This window comes from Syngnathus scovelli, chromosome 16, assembly GCF_024217435.2.
Source record: "Syngnathus scovelli strain Florida chromosome 16, RoL_Ssco_1.2, whole genome shotgun sequence".
In the NCBI taxonomy this organism is placed as follows: Eukaryota; Metazoa; Chordata; class Actinopteri; order Syngnathiformes; family Syngnathidae; genus Syngnathus; species Syngnathus scovelli.
The window spans coordinates 6,209,823-6,221,454 of NC_090862.1; the positions used below are offsets into that span (position 1 = coordinate 6,209,823).

Consider the following 11,632-nt stretch of genomic DNA (forward strand, 5'->3'; position numbering starts at 1 on the left):
GTTAGACACATGTTTCCTCAATTTAGAAGTTTTATTTTGACTTAAATTGTTTTTTATTTTGGAAAAAAAATCCGCGATGTAGTGAAGCCACGATAAACGAAACGGGAAGTAGCGAGGGATCACTGCATATCTTCCAATGATTATGCTTTTATTTTGAAGGTCAGCAACGCCGCTGGTAGGTGCCGTGTTAGCGTAATGCACCAACGGTGCAGCTAGCTAGCTAGGTTGACACTCCAGTGAAGGTCTTCGGCTGCAGCTCAAATTTAGGTAACGCTTCAGTTACCGTGGTGAAATTTTACGTCAGAATGGGCGTAAAAATAGAGATGTTCAAAGTAAGTTGAGCCGTTTTTTTTTTAAAACCGTTACTCTTTAAGGACTGACGATTTCGGTGTTGTTTTGGTTCAAGTCATAGTCAAGGCTGCTGACTGACATGCTTGTGTTTTTTTTTTATGTTGCGGAATAGATGGTGCTGTATATATCCTTCCCTGTTACTATGTTTTGGATCTCGAATCAAGCAGAATATTTTGAGGAATACATCGTAAAGCGGAAGGTTTGTAGCGTAGTTTAATTTCACACAAAGTTGGAAAATGCCGTAAACTGGTGACGTAAAACTGATCCAGCTTTCTCTTTTTTTAATGCAGAGGGAGATCTTCCCAGCTGACGAGGGAATTCAAGTAAGATTCATTTACATTTCATTTGTACGTTTAGTTGTTTTCTTATGTGGTAAAGAAATCTGTCAAAAATTGATTTGCATTGTAGGATGTTAGTTGTGACCATCATTTTGGGTTTGTACCCTTGCCCCTCCATTTAGTTCTATATTTGGGGGGTTCCCGTCAACTTTAGAACATCATCAAAAGTTACATGATTCCGACTAACGTTTGTCATGTTCACTTGCAGAGAAAAGAGTTGGAGGACTTCAAGGAGAAAGTTCGAGCACGAAATGAGCAGCAGCGAATGAAACGACTCTCTTTGGAGTCAGAGAATTAAAGTTGTTGCCCCCCCAAAAATATATTTATACCATAACTCTTTGTGTTGTATCAGGCAAGAATGAATGGAACGGGGCGATTTTCATTTCTATAATAATTTTCCCATTGAACTTTGACAGCATGTTCATGTGATGTAATTATGATTTATATAATGATTCACAGACTATAAATGCTGTTCAACTTTTTGATGTTTGGTGTATTTCATTTTTAAATTGCATCATATCATGTGTGACAAGCTTTTTTAATGATAAGTTAATAAATACATTTTAATAAGACTATCATCACAGGTCTATTTTTCCTGATGTAACGTTTGAACATATTGAGATTTGGGTGAGCCGTGTGTTATACTATTGGTAGACTGTAGGGGTCACTATTTCCGTAGGAAATTTTTATGACAAGCAGGTAGTCAGACTAACAACAAGGAAGTGGCCAACAGTGACACAAGTTAACCAACTGCTGATGATGGCACCGATTGGGCTAAAAACAATCGTAGGCGAAAGTAAGTGGCGCATATTATATTCTCGAACTGTCTCCAATTGTAACATATTAGTTTACGTGCTCAAAGTGAATTTTCGTGGGATGAATCGGGAAGTGAACGTGACGTCCGAGAACAAAATTTGTTTCTCGAATGTGTTTCCGGGCTAAAATCTGTATTAAAACGTCAAATAGAGATAATGTCACACGGGCGACGTAATTAGCAAGGAGCCAAAATATTGTTTTGTGAAAAATTTCAATAGCAACTTTATTTCTTGGCCGTTGAGCACTTGATGCAGATGAAGGCTAATGATAGCTAGCTTACGTAATAGGGAAGTTTGGCAAGTTTTTCCTTCCCATCGACTACACGTAATAATTATTGAAATTTAGCTAATTTTAAACATATATCACGATTTAGATTTTGTGTAACTTGTATTTTTAATTAACTCGTTAAAAAAACAACGCTTTAATTAATAATTTATGAATTAAACAACCACAATCTGCCGAGTTGGGTTTTCTTTTTTTTTTGGGTTCCATTTACAGTCAAACTATAACTCAATGATGCAGTTGCTTATAGCAAAGGATTCACAACTAATGTTCTGTTGCAACCTCTTTTAAAATGTCACAAAACAGGAGGAAGTGGTTCAGAGCATCTCAAGTTCTGCAATCTTATAATCTCTGTGTTTATCTCAACAGAAATCCTAAATGGTGTCATCAAGAGTGTAAGAAAGGATGGAGAGTGGAAGGTAAACATTGTCCAAATATAATGCACAACTAAGTGTCTGAGACGGAAAGGCTCATTACATTTATTTATTTTTTAATCAATGGCTTCAGGTTCTTATCGTGGACCACATGAGCATGCGGATTCTGTCATCTTGTTGCAAGATGTCAGACATTCTGGCAGAAGGGGTCACTAGTAAGTATGCTGTGTGTAAATCTGGTCATGTGTCCTGCTGAGTGCAAAGTATTTATATGACCATGCCTGACATAATTCCTGTCCTCGGGATGAAGTAATCCGTATCTAAATTGATTTCATACTGATGGCTTCATCCTTTTTTGCGCGGTTGTTGAGGTCTCGTGTGCTTTCAGTTGTGGAGGACCTCTATAAAAGCAGGGAACCCATCTCCTGCCTGGAAGCCATATATTTGATCTCACCGGTGGAGAAGGTCTGCTTACTAAATAAATTTAAATTATTTATACTCACAAACTACCCAAAAAAAGGGTACGTTGATTTCATGAAGCGATAACAAAGACTTTAACTTTCAGTCTGTTCGGGCTCTCATTAACGACTTCAAGGACTCCGCCTTCACGTACAAAGCAGCCCACGTCTTCTTCACAGACAGTAAGATACCGCTTCGATGTGTTCCAAAACAATCAAAATGCTCACCCAGGTTATTTTATGTTTTTATTTATTTTTGACTCCACCAGCTTGCCCTGATAATCTTTTCAATGAAATTGCAAGATCAAGAGTCTCCAAATCCACCAAGACGTTAAAAGAGATTAACGTCGCTTTCTTGCCGTATGAGTCTCAGGTAGGATTTTTCAGGGAAAAAAAAAATCCTACTTGAACAACAAAACTATATTTCAAATATCTATTTTTACTCTCACTCTCGAAAATCATTCTTGTTCCACGTCTTCTCGGCAGGTGTTCTCCCTGGATCACCAAACCTCCTTCCATTCCTTCTACAGCCCCAAATCCAACAAAGAGACTCGAGACAAAATGATCGAGAGTCTCGCCGAGCAGATCGCTACCTTATGCGACACGCTCAAGGAGTACCCCGCCATCCGATATCGCAAGTAGGCACCTCCTTGTCGCTTCCATATAAGCAAAAACACTCATTCATTTTTGCTCGTGTCCCCGTAGCGGAGCGGATAGGACCGCCAAACTGGCCGAAGAGGTCTACCAGCATCTGAATGCTCACAAAGCGGACAACCCAAGCATGGGAGAGGTTCAAGCCCTTCACTTACTCCTCTTTAACATGTTGTACACAAGTGAATCATTATTCCTTTTTTTCTTCTCTAGCATCTTTTTCCATATAAGAGTGTATACATACATTAGGATGCTGCAGCTTTTCACCTCTACAGGTTGTGGGTATCTTTTTTTTCCTTCACTGCTGCTTTCCCCTATTTTCTTCTTTCTCTCAGCTCACCTTTTCCTAGCTCCGGGATGAATCTCATCAGGCATGTATTATTTTTTCTGTGTTCTTTGGTTGTTTGGTGTTGCCTTGAGAATATTCAGTATGTTGCATGAGAGGAAAAGAATTCAAGGGCATTCAAAGTTCGTACGCATGTTAGTCCACCATCAACCCATGTAGCCAAAAACATAACCCCTACGATACGGCATCGGTGTGAAAATCTAACCTCCCCACATACGCACACAGACAATGAAATGTGGATTGCATGGCGGAATAAAAATAAATATTTGAATTAATGTTGTGTTAATCCCATTTCTCGGTTTATTTCAGGGAGTAAACAAGGGGCGCTCGCAGCTCATTATCGTGGACCGTGGCTTCGATCCCATCTCGCCTCTCCTGCACGAGCTGACCTTCCAAGCTATGGCCTACGATTTGCTGGACATCGAAAAGGACATATACACGTGAGTGAAATGTTTAATTTCCCTGCGTATTGTTTGCTTAAACTCTTTTTGAATAGTTATCAAACGACCGGCATTGGGAACGCCAAAGAGAGAGAAGTGTTGCTGGATGAAGACGATGAGCTCTGGGTCCAACTCAGACATCTGCACATTGCCGATGTCTCGACGTGAGTATGGCGGGACTCAAACACACACCTCGTCAATTGACTTCCTTCCATTGATTTTTTTGTTGTTGTTGTTGTAGGAAAGTGACGGAGCTGCTGAACACGTTTTGTGAAAGCAAGAGAATGTGCACTGACAATGTATGGCTGTCTTTGTCCTTTTGTTGTTATTATACACACAATTTAATTTGTTAATAGTGCTATTTTGATGGTTCTCTTATTTTTTTGCACAAAAGGCAAACATCAAAGATCTCTCGCAGATGTTAAAGAAGATGCCACAGTATCAGAAGGAGTTGAGTATGGTAAGCAAATTTTTTTTTATTATGTCTAATCATTAAGTAAATGTATTTTCTTGTCACTAGTGCTGCGTTTTGAATGACCGTGTTTGTTTTGTGACAGTACTCCACACACCTGCACTTGGCCGAAGCTTGTATGAAGAAATTCAAGGCGTCCCTTGATAAGCTCTGCGAAGTGGAACAGGTCAGCGTTTCGTCAGTCTCAATTTTAGAGATGCCACAATTAATTGACGATCAAATCAACAACATATTATTGTAATTGCTATTTTTGTAACATTGCAGAGGTCATCTTTCGCCACATCTGGTCACAGAGTACTTTGTAGCTGACATTATAAATAGAAGGTTAATGGACCGTTGATCCTCCCAACATAGGAAGGGAAGCCCGGACCATTAAACCTATCAGCACTGGTCTTAGTAGGTTTTGAAAACAAAGCCAAGATATTTCCATCAGCGGAAGGGATCGGCAGGGATGCGTTACCGTAAATCGGTTACGCGATACGAGAATTTGGCGTCCCGAGTGCGAATGTTCAGATGCCACTGGCAAGCAAGCTGTAATGTCCCGACGCGTTTAATGACATGGCGATGTACAAAGCCTTCCAAGCACTGTGGCTTAGATTTATCAGGGATAGGATAACACCACTGTCCGGGCCTGAGACCCGGTTAAGTGTCCAGACAGAAGATACCGACTCATGTCCTTTTTTTCTGAGTGATGCATTACTTGGTCACGAGAGACTTTCAACGCCACCACCTTGTAAATCCCGCTGGCTTGTTTTGGCTTTTAATGAGGACAGCAAGGTCCAAAAGGCCAGTGAGGTTTGGTTTTCACTGCCGTGTGGTCTATAAATGACATGCGTAAAGGACTTTGCCAATTTCTACAAAGCTCTGGCAGCCAAAGATGAGCCCATAATTATCCCTCTTGTTAGTTTCCCTGTCTCTCTCTTCACAGGACTTGGTGATGGGCGCTAATGCAGAGGGGGAGCCTCTAAAAGACGCCATGAAGAGCATCGTGCCCGTACTCCTTGACAACGACGTTTCAGCCTACAACAAGATCCGCATCATCCTGCTCTTCATCTTCCACAAAAAAAAAGGTGCAACCCCTCCTTTTTTTTATAAATCGGAACTGTGGCTGATGTGATGGATTGCAGGCATTGGTGAGGAGAACCTGGACAAACTCATCCAGCATGCCAACGTGACGGCCGACAGAAACATCATCACCAACTTCCAGAACCTGGGCTGTAACATCATCGCTGGGGTATTTATTTACGGCGATAGTGGGAAACTCAAAATACACTGCCTTTTTATTTTATATTTTTATTTTATTAAATCTACGTTAGTTCCAGATATGCCAGTCACTCAATTTGCACCAAATGTGTTTAGGGAGTCAATGCCGGTGTGACTCTGCCCGATCGCAAACAGCGCGCCGACAGCACGTACCAGCTCTCCAGATGGACGCCCATCCTCAAGGATGTCATGGAGGTGTGAGAATTTTCATTGCTTTTTTTTTTTTTGTCAATAATTGACAAAGCACAAAGTCTTAATTAAGTCGCTTCCATCAGAACGCCATCGAAGACAAGCTGGACAAGCGCAACTGGCCCTTCATTTCGGACCCCGCCCCCATCAGTACCACTCACACGGCAGTCAGGTAGGTTATTATAGGTCACGAAAACTAAATTGAAATTCAAACCGCTGATCTTCATAATTGTCAGCCTCATGATCCGTTTGTCCATTTTTAGAACATTCCTAGAAATTTGTGTTTAAACAAACTAAACGAGCGGTCACAGACAGATTATTTTTGTCAGATAAAAGCCTTTATCCCTGTAACTAAATCCAAGTGGAGCTCTTTGGGGAAAATAGCGGGAGTGAGTCAAAGGTTTAAAAGGTGAAATTAAGTCTGCTGTAATCCTGCCGGGGATTCCCATTTTTGCAACCTGGGCGGGTTCAGCTCATAATCTGCTCGTGTCCTTCCTCTTTCGCAAAGTGCACAAAATCAATCTTGAGTAGTCATTAAAACGACTCCGGCTGTTCAAGTGCAAGTTATCATTTCTGATTTATGTAACGGCGCCAGTTCTTGTTGTTTTTGATGCAGTGCTCGTCTGGGCCAGTGGCACAACAACAGACCTCCAACAGAGTATCACACCGGACCCAGGCTCATTATTTTTGTCATCGGCGGGGTGACCCACTCGGAGATGCGCGCCGCTTACGAAGTCACCCGAGCCAATGCCGGCAAATGGGAGGTTGTGATTGGTAAGCGTTGTTTTATTTCAGACCAGCGTCCAAAAAAAAAAACCACGCATTTGTTCATTAGCTTAGCATTGTAAATTACTTTTGTTTCACTCAATCTTTGACAGGCTCCTCTCACATCCTTACTCCAACCGTTTTCCTCAACGACCTCAAGAGTCTCGATCAGGTTCCGAATCCAGATTGCGAAAACAACGCGGATCCCAACAGTGGGCGGCTACAATGAAGGAAGAACCTTTCCTTTCTTTTGATTGGCTCCGGGTTTTACATAAGTACGTCACATGAAGATCACTTTTTTTTCTTTCTTAGTATTGTTTATATAGTTTGCTCTGCAATTAGTTCTGTGCTCATATAAAAGTATTTTAATGCCTCCTAGCCTCATCAGCCCGTGAATGATGTCACTGTATGAACCTTTGAAGGTACCTTAAATTAACCCCCCATCTCACTTTATTCCGGTAAATCTAATGGCAACTGCTGTCTTTGATATCCTTGCACATGATTTAATTCTAATGCTGGAATTTGGTGTGTCTTTGTCATGTATAAAAGAAGTAATAAAAGAAGCAATATTTACTCTGCTCTGATTGTCATTAGCTTGCGCCTTCTGCCGACCACGTAGAGACTTCTTAATTGCGAGTGTGTGTGAGGGAGGTACATTTAGGAGCATCCCATCTCCATCCTGAGGATTATGTTTTCATCTAGGATTACATATGGCAATATTAAGAAGGGCTGCGGCATTAATGGCGATGATTTAATACTCGGCACTTAACTCCATTTAAAAGCCTTTCGTCCCAGCCGAGTTGGGTACACAGTCAGATCAGCAGGACGTTGGGACAACCTCAGCTGCGGCAAAGCGAAGATTCCGCACATCATCGACTGACTTTTCATGTGGTTTTGTGTGCAGAAGAAGAGCGTCATGCTGGGATGGTGAGCAAACCTTTTTATCATCCTTACAAATCTGTGCCATAATAATGTCTAAAAATATTATTTGAACAATCCAATGAGGTTAAATAAAAAAAATATTGCTTTTGATAATTTGGTTTGATTCTTACTGACAGTGTTGCTATGGACATTTTGTCCCTTGGTGCAACTCAATTTGAATATATCAAAATATACTTTATTTTTTTTATTTTTGATAGTACTTTTAAGTGTACTATATAGCAAATACTATGAGATTTGTTTTTAATCCTCCCAAGATTCCATATAGGTAGATCATAGCAATTTCCGGACATCATGAGTTCATCACAGCGAGGACAAAGGGAAGAACCGCACAAGTCAATCCCGACATCTGCTTCAATGCAACGAGACTTTGCTGAGCAGCAGGTGTCAACAGCAGCAGCAAAGTGTCAAGTACGCTAAAAATTCCATTTAGCGTAAAGTCACCATTTTTCTTTCTTTCAGGAGACAAAAACTTTTCAACATGAAGGTTTGGCACCTCATATTTCAGTGACCCAGAGCACTCCGGACATGAACAGGAAGCTGCTCTTGTTGCCAGGCAACCAGTGTCAAGCCCACGCAAGTTCCAGCAAGGTCACTTGAGCTACCTGACATGTTTGAACAAGTTTTATGACGCTAATTAATGGCATTGTTTTGGCCTCGGACAGGCGCACTTGCCCGAGGAACAGCAAAAGTTGACGAATCTTGTCCATCACGATCAGCGTGGACATGTGGAGGACTGCTCCCTGAATCCCGGCCACGGTGCCACTTCCACCACAAGAAACTCTGACCGTCAGCCTCATGCTGCGATGTCCAATGAAGGTGATCGGCGATAATTCCACATGGGTCGACACTGAATTTGAAACAAAAATGTCCTCCTCCTCTCCATTTTCCCCAGATTTCGACGCACTCTTCAATCTGTTGACCAACAGTCAGAGCAGACGGCTCGACGACCAACGTGTGTCTCTTCCTTTGTTACCCGGTTTGGACAAAAACGAGCCACAGTCATCATCTGACACGGATTCAAGCTACTTGTGCTATATGGTCTCCAAAGTCCAGGTTATTACATCACATACATTATATCCAAACCAATGTCGGAATGGAATATTAAATTTGAAATCATTTTATAATTGGTGTCCAGGGGAGCAGAATGGAAAACCAAAGGTGCTCCCTACCTCAAATAGAGCCTTTGGAGCCGGAACGGAAGGGAGACAACATTGCACGCTCGGCCTCTTTCAGTCCCGGTTTGAACATGGAACGCCACGAGAGCCAAGCTAAGACCTCCCCCAAAAAGGTAGAAGTACTGATAACTGCTGTTGACAGCCTATTTCAAATGGAGCTAAAAAAATGTCAGAAAAAAAAACACAAGTAATGAAATAAATGCATCATTGTCTCCTTTGTAGGTGTTGAGTCAAGCTGACCAGACGCAATTCCTCAACTTAATGGCTCACGCGCAGCGAGGCCGCATGGAAGAGCAGCGATGCGTCCTCAACGTTAGTCCGCAGACTTCCCCGAAACACAAGCCCACCCAGAACGCCGCAGCCGCAGGTTCCAAGCTCACTTATTTATGTGCAAGTCTGAATGTTTGCGATATCATTTAATGAGATTCATTTGCTAATATGTCTCCTTGTGTCCGGGCAGGTCCGGATTCTGACAAGTTCTTCAACCTGCTGGCCAACTCGCAAGGCAAACGTCTGGATGACCAGCGAGTTTGTCTTCCAGCGTTGCCCGGGATTCAAAATGGAGGCCCCTCCCAAACGTCAAAAACAGATGCGAGCTATTTGTGTTACATGGTCTCTAAAGTCCAGGTGAGGGGACTTTTCAGCAAAACTAAACCCAGTGGTTATTCAATATCCACCAATGCTGTTTTCCAATGACAGGGCTCCAGGTTTGATGATCAGAGATGTTCTGGGCCTCATATCGGTCAGAATTTAGGCACTCCAAAACCCCAGTGCAAAGTTTCGCCCACCTCAGAATCATCTGACAAAGCTCAAAGGAGGTCCGGCTCCCTAGACAGAAGTGGCACTCCCCAGCAGGTGAGGAGGAGAGAGGAGGAGGGGCTAGTCTTTTTTTTTATTATTCTTTATCCTCAGAATTTTTTTTTTTTAAAGCTCTCTCCACCTGATCAGCAACAATTCCTCAAAACGATAACTCGCGCTCAGAGAGGACGCATGGAGGAGCAGCGTTGCACTTTAGCTCAAAGCAGGAGCACGCCCAATACGCCCACACACAACCCAAATAAAACCCCTGCAGGTACCTGAGAAACTGCCACACGAGCCACTCTGAGGTCATCAAGTTTGTTGTCTTGCTCTGAGATGGGAGTCTTTTATGCAGGTCTAGATACGGATGGGTTGTTCCTCAGGCTGGCCTCTAGTCAGGCACACAGGCTGGACGACCAGAGGCTCGCTCTGCCCTCCCTACCCGGGATAAGTGCCACCACGAAGGTTTCTTTCTATAAAATTTATTTGGGGTCAAAAAGATGTTTCATCATGTTTTCTATCAATATTACCTAATCAATTGTGCTGGTATGTAACTCACACACCTTTTATGGTTCACTTCCAGGTTAGCGCCCCACAAATCAGTGTTGTTGAAAGCACGGCCTCCAAAAAACAAGGGGCGAAAAAGCCGGCTTCTCAGGCCCAGACGACGGCGGCACCTTCGGGCTGCAGCCTGCCAAAATCGTCATCCTTCAACTGCGAGACAAAATATCAGCAGACGCTTGACTCCACAGCTCAGGTAAGCCACAATAAGATTGAATGAATAAATTGAATTTGTGTTTTAAAAGAAAACAAGTAAGAATACAAATTTGTTGTTCTCCCATAGGGTGCAATGAAATGGAACAGAGACAGTTTTTATTTATTAATCTATTTATTTATTTTATTTGTTTGTTTATTCACTTATGATTTATTTATTTATTTATTTATTTATTTATTTAGGGTGCAATGAAATGAAACCGTTTATATTTATTTATTTATTTTATTTCATTTTTTTAATTTTTTATTTTAATTTTAATTTTTCTACTTATCGGTGGATCTCATTCCAATTTATGATGTCCTTTTCAGATGACTGTAAAGGTGTCAATGAGCTTCACACCACAAACGGTAAGCTTATCGAACGTGTATATTTAAAATCACTTCAATCACCATTTTCTATTTGCTCACCTACTAAACGGACACAAGAATGTCAACCAGCCTTTCCCAGAGGTCTTCCTCACTCTGGGCGCCCCAGGAGAAAATCTCATGATCCCTCTCAGCCCGAGACCTGGCCGACCCGTCTCCTTGAACCTGAACCTCGTCCCCAGCCCCAGGAATCCCCGCTCGAGGCCGTCGTCACCCCAGCCCAAAGCAGCCTGGAAGGCGCATCCCGTTACTTCTGGCCCTCCGGGACAGGAAGGGTCCGCATCCTGCCCCATCGGCCCACAGGAAGACTGCTTCTCTCTGATTGAGAAGGTTCACACGTCCCACCTTAAAGTCGGAGTGAGTCAAGGGGGGCAGAAACACAAAGAGGATGCAGTGAGGGGGCGGGGCAATGGAAAAGGGCAAGCTAAGAAAGATCGGAAGGACGCTGCTAATAAACACTAGACAGTCTCATCAAGGTAAGTTGAAATTAGAAGAAAGAGACACTGTTTATTGTAGTTGGTTATCCTAATTACAATCACCCCCCCCTCCTCAATTCTCGATATTTAGTATTCACAACATAGTCCCCCCCCCCAAAAAAAAAATGCATGAACCACTCTGTTATCAGTTGAAACAAAATAAGTTGATTTTTTTTTTGCATGAACATAATGTGAAATATAAATAAATGACTGGAAATGCACACATGGACTGTTTTTTTTCTTTTTATTTATTTGTTTTATTGAATGTATTTCGGATAGGTTTCATTTGCAGTATGGTGACTTTAAAGAACCTGTGAAGTGAATTGTAATTAAAGACTTATTTATTTAATTTTTTA

The 11,632-nt window shown here is 42.0% G+C and overlaps 3 protein-coding genes across 3 annotated transcripts; all 3 read left to right on the forward strand.

The window, feature by feature from the left end:
* Positions 1-163: 163 nt before the first annotated feature.
* pet100 (PET100 cytochrome c oxidase chaperone) lies at positions 164-1,174 on the forward strand. The gene is made up of 4 exons (XM_049745667.1): positions 164-332; positions 464-550; positions 642-674; positions 898-1,174. The coding sequence occupies exons 1-4, from the start codon at positions 306-308 to the stop codon at positions 985-987; spliced, it is 237 nt and encodes a 78-aa protein (XP_049601624.1). The 5' UTR covers positions 164-305; the 3' UTR covers positions 988-1,174.
* Positions 1,175-1,337: 163 nt separating this feature from the next.
* Positions 1,338-7,323, forward strand: stxbp2 (syntaxin binding protein 2). Its single transcript, XM_049745491.2, has 19 exons — positions 1,338-1,485; positions 2,157-2,206; positions 2,295-2,376; positions 2,550-2,626; positions 2,727-2,802; positions 2,889-2,992; positions 3,106-3,257; positions 3,325-3,409; positions 3,926-4,056; positions 4,113-4,220; positions 4,298-4,355; positions 4,451-4,516; positions 4,614-4,694; positions 5,457-5,598; positions 5,656-5,762; positions 5,888-5,986; positions 6,067-6,152; positions 6,597-6,754; positions 6,859-7,323. Exons 1-19 carry the CDS (start codon positions 1,446-1,448, stop codon positions 6,972-6,974), a joined length of 1,818 nt encoding a protein of 605 aa, XP_049601448.1. The 5' UTR covers positions 1,338-1,445; the 3' UTR covers positions 6,975-7,323.
* Positions 7,324-7,454: 131 nt separating this feature from the next.
* Positions 7,455-11,501, forward strand: LOC125983833 (uncharacterized). Its single transcript, XM_049745477.1, has 14 exons — positions 7,455-7,672; positions 7,942-8,068; positions 8,147-8,275; positions 8,350-8,503; positions 8,580-8,740; positions 8,823-8,975; positions 9,085-9,229; positions 9,323-9,489; positions 9,562-9,717; positions 9,793-9,934; positions 10,016-10,125; positions 10,244-10,417; positions 10,744-10,782; positions 10,861-11,501. Exons 2-14 carry the CDS (start codon positions 7,979-7,981, stop codon positions 11,260-11,262), a joined length of 2,022 nt encoding a protein of 673 aa, XP_049601434.1. The 5' UTR covers positions 7,455-7,672; positions 7,942-7,978; the 3' UTR covers positions 11,263-11,501.
* The last annotated feature ends 131 nt before the right edge of the window (positions 11,502-11,632 follow it).